Source organism: Loxodonta africana, chromosome 5 (assembly GCF_030014295.1).
Source record: "Loxodonta africana isolate mLoxAfr1 chromosome 5, mLoxAfr1.hap2, whole genome shotgun sequence".
NCBI lineage: Eukaryota > Metazoa > Chordata > Mammalia > Proboscidea > Elephantidae > Loxodonta > Loxodonta africana.
This window is the reverse complement of record NC_087346.1, coordinates 75469352-75485920: the sequence shown is the minus strand read 5'-3', so window position 1 is coordinate 75485920 and position 16569 is coordinate 75469352. Positions and strand designations below refer to the sequence as shown.

At 34.0% G+C, this 16569-nt stretch overlaps 1 protein-coding gene across 3 annotated transcripts in view; it reads left to right on the top strand.

Annotated features, from left to right (window-relative positions):
* BMP2K (BMP2 inducible kinase) overlaps positions 1–16569 on the top strand; it is a 141608-nt gene that overhangs the window by 65065 nt on the left and 59974 nt on the right. For all 3 annotated transcript variants that reach the window (XM_023553330.2, XM_003414132.4, XM_023553331.2), the window contains exons 5-8: positions 199–320; positions 2383–2464; positions 6621–6753; positions 15201–15304. In XM_023553330.2, the coding sequence (XP_023409098.1) occupies positions 199–320; positions 2383–2464; positions 6621–6753; positions 15201–15304 (441 nt within the window). The remainder of the gene's footprint in view (positions 1–198; positions 321–2382; positions 2465–6620; positions 6754–15200; positions 15305–16569) is intronic.

The following is a 16569-nucleotide window of genomic DNA, read 5'->3' as shown; positions in this document are numbered from 1 at the left end:
GAGAAACAGTAGACGTAGTATATTTTTGTTCTGGTTCATTTGTCCTTCATTTTAGATGTCTTAGATACACACACACACACACACACACACACACACACGTGGCATAAACCCTTCAGTCTTTATTGTATGAAAGTAGAGTTTTAAAAAGATAATTTTTATTTTGAAAACACTACTAATTACTTTTTTTTTTCTCTTAAGGTAGAAAATATTTTATTGAATGATAGTGGAAACTATGTACTTTGTGACTTCGGCAGTGCCACTAACAAATTTCTTAATCCTCAAAAAGATGGAGTGAATGTAGTAGAAGAAGAAATTAAAAAGTAAGTGCCATCTTTATTGCTCTTTGTCTCATGGAAATTTTAGCTTGAGTCTGACCAGCTCTGCCAATACAAATTTTAGATATCCCATTGATAGATTTCTTCAAAATGTTTCTATGCCACAGAAACAGATTAATTTATGTCTGGTCTAGCTAAGTAGGAAATACATTTTACTGTGAATATAGCAGCTTTTCGTCTACATTGTAAACAGATTTATAAAGAAATTTGTTAAATAAGCTGTAGTAGAGTGGAATCATTAAAGGGAGTTTAAAGTGATTGTTGAGTTCAGTTAAATATCTGTGCTTTTACTGATACTGAAGATTTATGCTTAATTGCTATGAAAAATTAGTTATTTGAAAATATTTATGCTTTTACTTCATATTTATAATTTAAAGACTGATTTCTCTATATGTCAAAGACTGTGAAAACTGTATAAAGTTATTTTATAATAGGATACTGGAAAGTTCTCTGGCAGAAGTGTAAGTTGTAATGCTCAGTGTTTCCTTAATCCATGGTTGTCAGAGCATCTGTGAGAACTTTTTCCTGACTTCTGTTTTCCAGTTTTTGAAAATGGAACTGTTTGTAAATCTCCCATTACCTTTATAAAATGATACAGAACACATAAAGATCTGTCAGAATAGTAATTTCTCAATACTTGTCTCATCTAAGTTGCCTTTCATCACTTCCTCACAGTTTCCAATTGTTTAAGACTATATAGGAGCTACCATTTGAACTGCAGCATTTCAGGAATAGCTCAAATAGAACTGATATTACTGTGGCCCATTCTATGATGATTATGTTAGATTATGAGGATTATGTTAGATTCCATAAAAACAGACCCCTCAGTAAACATATGAATGTCCCAAAGAGCACAAGGACAATGGATTATTGAATTGGCTTCTTAGTGATATATGTACGCACATATAATATTTAAAAAAGTTATGGAATTGTGATAAAATCATCATCGCTGCTATAGGATCCTGCTCAAACTTCTCTGACTTGCTTGAAGTTTTCATTTTTTGCTGTTATAGTCTGTGGCATAAAGTTTAGTTGAATTTGCATTAGTGATGAACCCAAGTTCATGAGGGGTTCTTGTACTTTGTGGCTCAGTTGAGGAGTTAGCTGGCTATCGGTTTATTCAATTAACAAGTCTTTATTCAGTGCCTATAATGTAGCAGACATAGTTTTTGGTGCTGGGGGTATAGCAGTGAACAGAACAAAAGTCCTGCCCTCATGCCACTTATATATCCTGGCTTCTTAGGTCATTCCTCAACAGTAGGATCATTCAGAATGTCTCACTAGTCAGGCTCATTTGGAAAGTGCAGGATGGTAGAATGTTAAGGTTTTAGATACTTCTTTAAGAAAAAAAAAATATTTAAACACTCAAAATGAATCTTAAATTATGCCATGATATAGGAATAGGAAGTATATCCATATTCTGATAATTTCTGCCATGAAATTTGAATACAGCTTCATTAAGATGTTCTGTTCCAAATTGGATTTTGGGTTTTTATATTTGTAAATATTTGTTCATAGTATCTTTTAATTCAAAATAGTTCATGATGGCAGTCAGTGTTAGAAGTATACTTAGCTACTAAGTTGTTAGTGTAGTTAGAATTATGTCAACTAGATTACTTTTAAAACAATGCCAATTATAAAACCAAACCCAAACAAGATTTACTACTCTGTTCAAGGAAGTATGTTAGAGTCCATAAAAACAAACTCCTTAGTAAACATGAATTAATTATTTGAGAGGGTAGAAATTTTCATTTAAATTAATGGACTAAAATATTTTGATAAGGAGACTACTATAGTTAAATTGTATTATTTCAAATAAGAAATTCAAGGAAAACTATGCATCATCATTATTTAAAATGTTTCTAATATTAAATAAATAAAATGTTTTATATTGCTCAATCCTTGACAGGGTTTTAAGGATCTTTTTTATAGTATTAATTCTATGTAATGTTACTGAACCTAAAAATTTTGGTAGTATTTCATGTAGAATCAATGTAGTGTCTGTCTTTTTTTATATCTCCATTCCATTTCACTTATTTACTGCCAGGTATACAACTCTGTCATACAGAGCCCCTGAAATGATCAACCTTTATGGAGGGAAACCTATCACCACCAAGGCTGATATCTGGGTAAGGCCAAGAAAGGCTGGAATTTGCTCTAGCTAAATTAAGAAATCTGAGTTCAATTGACTACCCCCCAGGCTCCACCCCCACCCTTAAAAGGCATTTCCTAATATATAGAGAGTGGTATAAAGTAGAGCTTTTCTTATTTAGGAGAAGAAAAATATTAAAGCATTTTATTTTTTCAATCCTGAGATTAAAAGCTTCTGTAAAAAACAAAAAAACAGATTAAAGGACTTCCCTATAATGTAACTTTAACACAGTAAAAAAAACAAAAACAAAAAACCCATTGCTGTTGAGTCAATTCTGACTCATAGCGACCCTGCAGGACAGAGTAGAACACAGTAGTTTTTAGAATTTAGATTATATGAGTGTTAACATTTTTCTTACTGAGTGGGTTTTGGTTGACCACAGTACAGAAGAGCTGGGCATAATGCTTAAGTAATTACACTAAGTTGTTTTTTGGAGTACTTTCGGATCTTATGAATGGAAACTACTGTGAGTAAAAATTTTTTCTAATTATAAACACACTGTTGACTGGTTTCTGTATATTAAGATTTGTTATAATTTAGTGTATACGTCTGGATTGAATTATCGAGATAGATCATGTTTGTTTACCTTATGTTAGAACGCCAACACCTTTTTAGAACTCATTTAATAAATAAAATACTTTTCGGTTATATTTAATAAACTAGAGACCCTGGTGATGTAGTGGTTAAGTGCTACAGCTGCTAACCAAAATGTTGGCAGTTCTAATGCACCAGGCGCTCCTTGGAAACTCTGTGAGGCAGTTCTGCTCTGTGCTGTAGGGTCACTATGAGTTCGAATTGACTCAATGGCAACGGGTTTGGTTTTTTTAATAAGCTAGCAGGAAAATACTTTAAATGTGAATTAATTTAAATTCAACAATTATTATAGCCGCTACCACTAGTCACATTAGGTATGGGAGAATACTACTACTTTGAAGATATTTCTAGGCTTTACAAGAAGTCAGGTTTATACTGTTATTAACCCATAATGTTCAGAAAGTAGTTGAACATAATATGTGAAACCCAATGAATATTTCTGGTTTTTCTCTCCTGGCTTCCTCCCTGTTTGAGGTGGGGTGCCAAACAAAATCTTAGAGAGACAAATATTCTTGCAATACAATAAAAAATATCATTGATATCTTTTCATCTGTCTATATACCATACACATTTTTATCAGATTCTTAAAATATGAAGGTGTTGAATTTTAAGCATGTTCATGGTTGAATCAAACTGTCAGTAAGTTCTGTTTAGTTAATTTGATGCTGCTAATAGATCACTTCACTAGAAAAAAAAAAAAAAATAGATCACCAGCTTGTATAATTCAGTCCTCGTTTGTTTTCCACAGCAGTAACATGTGGCTTATTAAATGGCTTATAGTAAGGAGGGCTTATGTATAGTGCAGGAAGCAAATTAAATTGGATTCTGACTTACAAACAGAAGATACTAGAAGAGGTGATCTGGGAGGTCTTTTTTGACCTAATTTTGTGATTGCTCTTGAATTCCATATGACCTGCAAAGATCTTTTCAATAGTAGAGCAAACAATAGACATAGCTACATTATTTTTTTGAAATCATCAAGGATCAATTAAAAAAAAAAAAGTTCTCTGAGCTCACAATGGAGTCCTCGTGGTGCCGTGGTTAAGCGCTTGGCTGCTAATTAAAAAGTAAACAGCTCAAACTCATCAGTTACTCTGTGGGAGAAAGATGTGGCAGTCCGCTTCCATAAAGATTTTACAGCCTTGGATACCCTATAGGGCAGTTGTACTCTGTCCTATAGGGTCGTTATGAATTGGAATAGACTTGAGGGCAATTGGTTTATTTTTTATTTTAAGCACACAATTATAACTTAATATCTTAACACAAAGAAGAAATCTACTACTTTATTCATTTTTTTTGTCAGAATTAGTACACATGCCAGGCAGCATATTAAGTTGTCAGTGATACTTCTAAATTTTAGACCATTATTGATTAGTTACTGTTTTTATAATGGATAACTGGGTATAGCTGTAGAATTACAAATACATACTCAAAGATAAAATAAAGAAGAAGAAAAAATAATCTGAAAACAATATCTGTGTTTACATGCTTAAAAGAGGTAGATGTTTAATTTCCATGATGCCATCCTTATGCTTGTCTTACTTAGTTCAGATGAAATAGAAGCATGCCACAACATTTTAAGTGTAAATTCTGGAATATCCAGAAACAGTATTCAATTAGAATCATTTCTGATCCTATTTCATGGAGTTAATATTGAGCACTTGATATTTTGGAAGTTTTTTTTTTTTTTTTTTTTTTTTTTTTTAATAACTTGGGAGTTTCCATTGTAGGACATTTTTATTCTGAGATCTAAGATGGTGATTTTATTAAGCATTTAGGAAATTCAGTAGGAGATGCTTATGTTACTTTTTAATGAGGAAAATTGAAGATGATAATATTCAGTATTCAAAATCAGGCCATTTGTTCTGTCCTGTTTCTAGAACAGTTCTCATTATACCAAATGGATAAAGAGAGAAATGGCTTTGGTGTGAAAAAATTAGGACACTTCACGTGTTCACACTATGTGAAGCAGAGTATTTGAGCTTTATGTCTTAAGTGTCCTGACAGTGCTAAAATTATCTGGATTGTTATCTCTGCAGCAATTACTTTAATACAAGACACATTACTAAAAGTTTGTATGACAAGATAAAACTGGCTAAATGCAGATCTGTTTTGCCTAGACTGTCAGACTGTCATCTGGATAGTTAAAAAAAAAAAGTGTAATTTAATGCAGATATTGCAGTTTTTTTTTTTTTTTTACTACTGTTAAGGGAGCCTTATGTGCCATTACTGGATAAATCTTGAAAATATCTTATAGAAGAATCATAATTAAAAAAACAACAAATCGAAGTAATTATTTCTATTCATCATCTATAATTCTGTTAGACATAGGATACATTCCCCAAGTGTGAATGTTTTTGAACTAATTTGTTGGAATTCCTATTTTTTTAATAGCTTTTCTCATTGAGAGACTGCTATCATATTGAAAATGTTTTCCACATTAATATTGCTGAGTTCACAAAGGTGTTCCTGTAGATTATTAGCTTCATAGTGTTTATGAAAGAGCGTACTTGTTAGCTAGCTGCATCTGCTAAGTCGATGTGCACTGATTTGCTCATTTTTAGGTAGAAGCCCACATTTCAGTATTACTGATAGAATTATATACTAACTATTGGATAATTTTATAATACTTTTATACCATCTGTTTAGGATTGAAAATGCTCCTTAAACTTGTAAGGCTTGTAGTTGACGCTTCTTGTAACAAAGTCATGATTTCTTGAGCAGCCAGTTACATTTTATTACTGCTGCTCAGGTCTGAGCTGTTAGCGGTTTAGCCAGAAACAACTTCTGCTACTTTTCCAGGTACAATTCTTTTTTAGGGTATTTTGCTTCATTGTCAGCAGGTAGATTTATTGATGCTGTGTTATTTATAAAGCCATGCAAGTTAAGCAGACAGAGCCTTTCCATTTTGAACTTTAATATAGATTACCCAGGTTACAAATATAACTAATATAGAATAAAAATTATAGGATTATGGACAGAAATAGAGAGCTAATTTTTATAGTATATATGAAGTGATGACGTGTGCTTATTGATGGTTGTCTAATAAGTTAACTGTGCTGGTTAACCGTATTTAAAATCCTAGTCTTTTTAAACATATTTTATTATGACTCTTTAAAAAGTGCTCTTGGAAGAAGCCTTGTGCTTACTTTGTTGGTTACATGCTGTTTGTGTACGAAATATATATTTTACTTGTGGAAGAAATAAAATTATGATTTTCTTTTTCCAAAAGACTCAACCATTACTACTTTGGTTAACATCATTCACAATTTAGAGTTCTCTGACAGCTTCTGATTCAGTCAGATAGCCACACATGTGATAGAAAAACCTGGAAGTAATATAGTTGAATGTCTTTTGAAAAATTAAACATAATTAAGGATTGGTTAACCAATAATTTGTGAAAAGATTGATCCAGTATAAAAACATTAGAATTTTGTTTTTTCAATAACACATTTCTGTTTTGGCTTTTGACTGTCCTTATGTCTTATGGTTAAATTGATTGTTTTAGCTCTGATATTAATGCTTCTTCTGTTTTACAGGCACTGGGGTGTTTACTGTATAAACTTTGTTTCTTCACTCTTCCTTTTGGTGAGAGTCAGGTTGCTATCTGTGATGGCACCTTCACCATCCCAGACAATTCTCGCTACTCTCATAACATACATTGCTTAATAAGTAAGTACTTGGTAAAATTTATGAAAAAATTTTTTTTTTTATTTATACCTCTTTACCTAAAAACCTAGTCTTTTTATTTCATGTGTTATAGTTTTGTGAAATGATAGTGAAGATAAAATGTGAAAAAGATGGTTATAAGACTATTAAAAGAATGAAAGCAGTGTCATTACAGATTAGTTTAGACTAATGTCTTAAACTCTTAGATAAGCTTTTCAGTAGCACAAAAGCAGAGTTTACATAATTAAGGAAACCAGAATTTCTGGAAAAACTTTACAGCATGCCATTTAATTAGCCAGTCTTTGTACTTTTGAAATCCAGATATTCTGATCTGTTGTTGTTTTGAGTCAAAGTATTACTAGTCTTAGATTATAGCTTATCTTGCCACCCTGTTTAATAGCTGTACTTTATTATGAAATAGTTAAAAGAAAGCAACTAAGGTAATGTCAGAAGGGATAGTCCTATTGTCCCGTGATTCCAAAGATATCTGTTTTTCTTCCACCCTACTTTAAGATTTTTTCATTCTTTTTTGATAGATACTATGATTTAACTTTTTATATTAAGTATGATTTGAGGGAAGGGGAATACTAGCCAATTAGGTATTAAAATATATTAGAAAGCTGCAATATTTAAATAGCACCCCTCAACACTGTTTTAATTCAAAATTTTCTAGTAATTCTGTGCGTTTTAAATATCCTGTGCCATAGTCTCCAGCCATATAGATCAATAAACTAGAAAAGAGGGTCAGTATAAATATATTTGATGTTTTGTATATGATAAAGATGGCAGTTCAATTCAGTGGGGAAAAATAAATGGTAAGACAATTTCTTAGCCATTTTGGTACAAAATATAAAGTGGTTCCCTGCCTCATTCCTTATGTTAAAATTTCAGAAAGATCAAAGGTTTAAATGTAAAAAATAAAACATAAATGTGCTTGGAAAAAAATAGTGTGAATGTATTTATAGGATTGGGACGGGGAATTTATAAGCTAGGCACTAAATCCCAGAAACTATAAAAGAAAGAGCAATACACTTAACCACTGAATTTAAATCATTGAAAGTATAAAATCCATGAACCCATGATAAACTGGAAAAAAATATTTGTTACACATTTGACAAATGGCTAGTTTTTATAATTTACGAAACTCAATGTGAATCAAAAAGAAAAGGCCAAACACTCCAAAAGAAAAATGGGCAAAATGACCAAAAGAAAAATAGGCATAAAAGGAATCCTAGCCTTGCTTTGCACACTTACCATTTAAAGCACTGTCTTTTTATTTCTATAATATGAGTTTGCCCCTATGTGTTAGAAATTGGAGAATTATATCAGTTTAACACAGAAATTCTGTTGCTTTATATGATGGTTTTCCTAGTCTAGAGGAGCCAGAATAATGGGGTAGGGGAGGTTATGTTAACAGTTTTCAGGCTAATGGAAATAGCCCTAAGCTTGGCCTCTGCACCGCCAACATGAACACTTTTTACCTTTATTTGAGAACATTAAATATAGGTGCTTTTACCTGTTTTTTTTTCTCTAGAGAGATCTGCCTCTCAGTTTTGTGTGGCTCTCTGTGAGAGCCTACTAAGCCTGTCCCTTCGAGACAGCCTCATTAGCTCAGAGCTCCACTTCCATTGTCATTGGTTGAGCACCTCCCAGTGTTGTTTATGTGTTTTTGTATCCTTGTGGCAGCCACTAGCCAAATTGAACTACCTCCTGGGTAGTCCAAATTACCTTCCCAGGTACCAGTTAATGTTTTTGTCAGTGTTCTGGTGACAAAGTTGTGCAGTTGTAAAATGGTGTGCCTCAACCTTATTTTCACATAAGCTTTGCTTATAGCGTGCCATTTTACAGAACGTGAATTTATTTTTAGTAGCAAAATTACCTTTAAAATGCATTGTAACAAACACTAGACCCTTACCCATTCACCCTTCATTGTCTAAAAATTAGGGTATTGAAAGCATGAAAAAACATTAATTTGAATAGCCAAAGAATAGATTGAGGAATATACTTTGGCTGTTGAATGTTCTGGCTAATTGAAGTTTAACCTTTTATTAGAGCCCTTTTTGTAAATCAGTGGAGCTGTTACACTATTTTATTGACTAAGTATGAATTTTAATCACAAATGAACTGAGGATTTCATTAGGGTTTTTGCAGTATCTTAGAGACTCTTGAGTATTCTCATTGGAAAATACTGTTGATGGGAAGGTATGAGAGAGCCGGAAAAAACCAAACCCATTGCTGTCGAGTTAATTCCAACTCATAGGGACCCTATAAGATAGAGTAGAACTGCCCCATAGGATTTCCAAGGAGTGACTGGTGGATTTGAATGCCACAGCCGAATGCTTAACCACTGCGCCACCAGAGCTCCAGGTATTAGAGGCTGGGCAGCATATACTTATTTCACCTCCAGATTCATCCACCTTATGTTTCGAGGACTCATCATTCTTTATGACGACATAGTATTCCATGGTTCATATGTACCACGTTTTATTAACCCACTTATCCATTGATGGGCAATTAGGTCATTTCTGTCTTTGTGCTACTGTGAATAGTGCTGCAGTGAACATAGGTGTCCATATGTCTGTCAGATAATCTTTTCTAAGTTGAGAAAACAAGGATGTATTCTAGCTTCCTTGCCTTTTATTTTTTTAACTTTTAGTCACTCGTTATTTTTGGATGGAGTAGATACATATATTCCCTCATCCATGTCTTTCCTCCAGGAGCACATTTTTGTAGATGATATGGTTTTATTACCATAAACTAGAAGTTAATAAAGCATTATGCTTGCAGTCTAATCATTGTAAGAGAAAATGACTTTGGACCAACTGCTTAAAAACTGAAGTTGTCATTCTTGGTAGATACACCCCACTGATCAGCTGCCTTAGAGCTGATACCTCTGTGCTCCAGATTATATCGGTTACTTTTCCGGGTATATATTTCATAACCCATTGTCCTAGAGAATTTAGGAAATTATATTACTTACAATTAAATGCTTGAAGATAGCCTAATTGAGTTTTTTTTCTGTTAATGGCTTATAATACCCAGTTTAAAGATATTTAGAGATAAAAATGTAACCATGTTCTTTTTGTGGTAGCCTCTTCATAGTTTGAGTTTAAAACCAAATGAGAGATGGGACACAGGAACTCATCAGATTAAACTGTCAACTTGAGTATTGATAAAGCAGATCGTAGAACAAAGTTTAGTTCTGAAGCTAACTGGGTCTGCTAATCTGTACTTAGCCCCTAAATTTATGCATACTCACTCTTGGCAGTGCTGGAAAAGTATAAGCTTCATCCACAGAGGCAGGCTGCTTACAATACATGCTTTAGCAGAGAACATATATGTCCTGAGAATAACATTCCTGAAAGAAAGCATCAGAGGTTGAAGCATGCAGGTGCTGCTTTTTTCCCAGCCTTAACGATTAGACAAAGCACTAGCTTTTCCTTGGGGAACAATGAATTAGAGAGAGATCGTGGTAATACACTGGCACAGTGTTCTTCAGACCCTTTTGACTGTGATCCACAGTAAAAAGTACATGTTTAGTTACCATCCAGCACACACACAGTACATGTATAACTGAAAAAAGTTTTGTGAAATATTGCTTATGCTTATTACAGTGATATACTCTAATCTAGTTCATTAAAATAAACGCTAGTCATGACCCTTTAAATTGATTTTATGTCACATAAATGGGATCAGTGCAGTTAGACAAACTAAACTGACTCTAGCAAGATGTATTCCCACATGGATGAGCCAAGGGAGTTGAAAGTCCCTTTGCTCATGTTATACCCACGTCCTGGCTGCCTAATCGTTAGAGGATGTGGTGCTTTGCTTAAGTTCAAAGATAAAATTACCTGTGCATGTATTGGCTAGAAAACATAAAATCTAAAATTTATTTCCCCTCATTGTTTCCCAAGTATTGTGAAAAAAGCTGTACAGAATTGCCTAAATTCAGGATCATTCTGTTTCTCTCTAGATACTAAATTTTCCTTGATTAAGCTAGGCCACCAGAGAAGTGTGTACTTAAACCATATCGTTCTCTACCCCTTTAAGATTTCTTTTACTGAACTGCAGTTAGGTGTTATGACACTGGTTCACACAGTAAAAGTTTATAAGATATGGCCCTATGTCATACATTGCAATTCCTTAAGAATGTTATTCATTTTGTGTGAGCCATCTTTAGAAGGACCTGAGAGAGAATTTGCTCCCTGCTTTCAGTATCAAGAACAGTGCTTTTCCTGAGCACTTGGTTTGCTTTTGTGTTAAGGACACTCAGGTTCATGTAAGGGATCATGGTGCCCTATTTGTGTTGACAGCTAGAAAGTGGAGAGCTGAATGTTTGGTCTACATTTATAGGACCAAATCATATGCAGTTTCTTTACTGGCCTCGTTCTTTTAATTTTTTTTTTCTTTTTTTTAACCATTACTTTCCCACTAGTCCTAATTTTCACACATATTTAGGAAACTTTATAGTGCATTATGCCACTGCAAATCCTTTATATGAATAAATGATTATAATTAACTCCTGTTGAAATTATCTTTTAAAGGCCAAATAATAGAAAAATAGGACTGTAAGTGTGAATTTGATAAGTCACTTGATTTGCTTATTAAATTATATGAAAAGCATTTATTGTTAGAATATGTTTAAATTTATCCCCATTTCATGTTGTTTGTTACTTTTAAATATTAGATGAAATGACTGTTGGTATTAACATAAAATGTGATATATTTTGGGGGGTAAAAAAAAATCTTGTAGATTCCTCAATTCTTTCCTGGAATGAGGTTAAATATAAACTAATAGATACTAGAATTAAAATGCTTTAAATTATTTCACTCTAACAGTGGTGATACAGTTATAAAAATCAATATTATGTGATATACATTAGCATTTTAAAATATATAAAATCAGATTACATGCCGAGTTTTTGTATTTTTTTAAAAACTGAACTCAGACTCTCCAAAATAAAATCCTTTTTTTTTTTTACTTAGTGTCACTTGCCACAAATTGTGTTTTTAACGAAAGTATCGTTCTGTTGGAAATAGGTTGCATATTCTTTGTTCAAAATATTACTTTAATTTGAAGGGAAGATTTAATTCATTTGGATTTATAATTTTATCTTAATCATTTTATGCTTTGATCTATCTATGCTTTTTTATTATCAAACTTCAGAACATCATTTAACTAATGCTGTAAATTTTACATTTCAAATAAGTTTAAAAAATGATTTGAACATTATAAGAACTTAATGAAGCAGTACTTTGTGCATTTTTTTCATTTTACTAATTGTTTTTGTTTTTAGCCTAAATTATGATTGTTTCCCTAGAGAAACACCTTCTTTTGAAATGTTTACCTGTTACTTGAATTTTAGATAGTAAAATGTGTTGGAGAGTTAGAACATGGAAATAGATTAACAGAATGTGAATTTTTTAGTTAATAGACTTGAGAATATATGTCATTGTGTATGTATGTATTTGTTGGAAATACCTTTATTCAGCTAAATGAACGGCAGCTATACACGTGGACCTTGCAAGATGGAGTACACGGGAATCAAATAGGCTACGATCTCGTCTGTGAGAAGAGATGGTGGAGAAGCTAAATATCATCAGTCAGAACAAGGCCAGGTGCTGTCTGTGGAACAGACCATTATTTGCTCATATACAAGTTCAAGGTTAAACTGAAGAAAATTAAAACAAGTCCACAAGAGCCAGAGTAGAACTTGAGTGTATCCCACCTGAATTTAGAGATCATTTCAGGAATAGATTCAACTCGTTGAAAACTGATGACTGAAGACCAGATGAGCTGTGGTATGACATCAAGAACATCATACATGGCGAAAGTAAAAGGTGATTTAAAAGATGGGAAAGAAAGAAAAGACCAAAGCAGATGTCAGAACAGACTCTTAAAGTTGCTCTTAAATGTAGAGTAGCTAAAGTGAAAGGAAGAAAGGATCACGTAAAAGAGCTGAACAGAAGATTTCAAAGGGTGGCTTGAGAAGACAAAGTATTATAATAAAATGTGCAAAGACCTGGAGTTAGAAAAGCAAAAGGGAAGAACGTTCTTGGCATTTTCCATGCTGAAAGAACCGACGAAAAAATTCAAGCCTCAAGTTGCAATATTGAAGAATTCTATGGGCAAAATATTGAACAACACAAGAAACATCAAAAGAAGGTAGAAGGAGTATACAAAGTCACTACACCAAAAAGAATGGTTGATGTTCAGCCATTTCAGGAGGTAGCATATGGTCAAGAACTGATGGTATTGAAGGGAGAAGTCCAAACTGCACTGAAGAGAATGGTGGAAAACAAGGGTCCAGGAATTGATGGAATACCAATTAAGATGTTTCAACAAATGGATGTGGCGGTGGAAGTGCTCACTCATCTATGCCAAGAAATTTGAAAGACAGCTACCTGGCCAAATGACCAGAAGAGATTTGTTTTTATGCCCATTCCAAAGGTGATCTAACAGAATGTGGAAATTATTGAGCAATATCGTTAATATTGCATGTAAGTAAAATTTTGCTGAAGATAATTCAAAAATAGTTACAGCAGTACATTGACATGGAACTACCAGAAATTTAAGCTGGATTCAGAAGAGAATGTGAAACAAGGGATATCATTGCTGATGTCAGATGGATCTTGGCTGAAAGCAAAGAATACCAGAAAGATGTTTGCCTGTGTTGTACTGACTATGCAAAGGCATTTGATTGTGTGGATCATAACAAACTATGCATAACATTGAACGGGAATTCCAGAACACTTAGTTGTGCTTATGTGGAACCTGTAGATAGACCAAGAGGCAGTCACTCAAACAGAACAAGGGATAGTGTGTGGTTTAAAATGAGAAAAGGTGTGCGTCATGGTTATATTCCTTCACCGTACTTACTCAGTCTGTATGCTGAGCAAATGATCTAGAAACTGGACTACGTGAAGAATGCGGCATCAGGATTGGTGGACAACTCGTTAACAACTTGAGATACACAGATGACTGCTTGCTGAAAGTGAAGAGGATTTGAAGCACTTACTGATGAAGATTAAAGACCACAGCCTTCAGTATGGATTGCACCTCAACGTAAAGAAAACAAAAATCCTCACACCTGGACCAATAAGCAACATTATGATAAATGGAGAAAATACCGTTTTTAAGGATTTCATTTTACTTGGATCCATAGTTAACGCCCATGAAAGCAACAGTCAAGAGATCAAATGATGTATTGCACTGGGCAGATCTGCTGCAAAAGACCTCTTTAAAATATTAAAAAGTAAAAATGTCACTTTGAGGACTAAGGTGCACCTGATGTGAGCTGTGGCATTTTCATTCGCCTCATATGCATGAGAAAGCTGGACAATGAATAAGGAAGACTGAAGAAGATTGATGCCTTTGCATTATGCTGTTGGTGAAGGATATTGAATATACCATGTACTGTCTGAAGAATGAACAAATCTGTGCTGGAAGAAGTACAGCCAAAATCCTCCTTAGTAGGGAGGATGGTGAGACTTCGTCTTACATACTTTGAACATGTTATCAGGGATCAGTCTCTGGAGAAGGACATGATATTTGGTAAAGTAGAGGGTGAGCGAAATAAAGACCCTCAGTTGGATGGATGGACATGGTGGCTGCGACAGTGGGCTGAAACAGCAATGATTGTGAGGATGGTGCAGGACAGGGCAGTGTTTCATTCTGTTGTACATAGGGTCGCTATGAGCCGGAACAGCAACAACAATGTACGTCAGCCGTGTAAAAATTGTGAATTAACAGAAGTCTCCCAAGAAATAGACAGTGGTGTAGTCGTCGTTTTTTTTAGACAAAAGGTTGGGCATTTCATTCAAGATGGTAAGGTTGCGTAATAGAAATCGGTTCATAATTTGTACATAGTCGAACCTTAAAATTCTTCTCATTCTTCTGAACATGATATGTATAGTATATTAAAACATGGTACTGTAGTGACTAGTGAATATTGTTAGCATTGGTATGGGAAGAAAGCATGTTTATGGAAAACTATAGTGTTGATCCTGTACTGCTTTGTTAGATAGAATATAATGCGTGCAGTTTAGCCTTTTTTCCCCCACAATGACTTACGATCATTTAAAAAAAATTAGAGGTATTATAGATGGTAGTGAGACTAGAGACTCCTGCTGTGGCCCTGAAACTTCCTTGAATAATTCCCCAGTATTGCCTAACCTCACTTTATTTTGTCTCTTTTCCTTAAGAGAATAATTATGTTTGTCATATCTTTGGTGCAGAGCTGTTCTAAGACTAGTCTGCTTTTCGCTTGGCATAATGCTTTAACTTTGTATACAAGTAGTGATTTCTGAATTTTCTTTAAAAATATTCATGAAATTCACTAGAATCATTAGTGATATTGGAATAGAAAAAAATGTTTTTATTCCTACAGTGTGTCCTAAATAACTTTTTTATTCAGTAAAATTTTTAATATTTTGATTTATTCTTATAGGGTTCATGCTTGAACCAGATCCAGAGCGTAGACCTGATATATTTCAAGTGTCCTATTTTGCATTTAAATTTGCCAAAAAGGATTGTCCGGTCTCCAACATCAATGTAAGTAGGTTTCTAAGTAGACTCTGAATTTAAAGTTCATTCCCTTGTGTGTGGATACATATATTTCCAGAATTACTGGCTTCAGGACAGGCAGTCTGATAGTGTGCTTGTGCTTAGTATTTTCGGTGTAAAGCCCCAGTTCCCAAACTATGCATTGAGGTGCCCCGTGAGCTGCAGTAGACTCAGGGGCACAGCAAGGTATTTTGTGTTTTTAGGGAAACGTAGTGACATCTGTCTGACACTGCATGAACTGTTACTGTTAAGTTGCTTGGACCTAAACATTTAATAAACAGGGTTGCTAGGTCCCCCCCTGCTCATTGTGCCATGAAAAATAACTGAGGCACTAAGCACTCTGTAAACTGAGAAAGTTTGGGAACCCTTGGTGTGAAGAGCACAGGCATTTTAACTGGAGAGACCTGGATTCCATTCTTATTTTATCGGTGACTGATGATTTTGTGTCTTTTGGGAGGTTAATCTCAGTTTCTTTTCCTATGAAACATGGACAGTGATTGAGGACTAAAATAATCAGAAGCCCAGTGCCTAGTTGATGGAAGGCATGTTTTTAGTAGCTAACGTCATTCAGAGGCTTTGACTTCTACTCAGTTTCTGTACAGTGTACTTAACTACCTCAGATAAACTGTGTATGGCAATTCTCTCCCAGTTCCAGTATGGGTTGCTGGAATCATTACTGATTTTAAGCCATTCTCAGCTTTGTAAAGATCATTCTGGCCTGATTTGCTCTTATAGGCATTCCTAAGGAGAGAGGTGGTGCCCTTCCTTTTTGTTTACTATTTCGATGTAGTAGTTTTGTAGTTGAAGCTTCAAGTTATGCTGTTCTAACATTCTAGTAATGAAAGTATCTTTTTTCATCATTTATCTGTGGATTTTTAGCTTTTCATTCAGTTAACATTTATTGAACACTTACTATGAGCCAAACACTAGGGCGTAACAGATGAATAAGGCCTTCTGCCCTTGTTTCCTTCACACTTATAAGCAGTGTTATGAAAATTAGCTATAGTATTTAGAAACAACAGTTTACTCATATGCTCTCCGTGTGCTTCTTTTTGCAAAGTGCAAAATAGTCATTGATTTTATAGATGTAATATAATCTTTTTACCTGAGATTCACCCGGTTGTAAAGGGGATACAATGATGTTCTTGTCTTCTGCTTATTTTCTAAGGATTTCTGTGGAACATGACATTTATATAACATGCAATGATATTTGCTGATTAAAAATTTATAGGTATCTAAGGTGAAAATAGTAG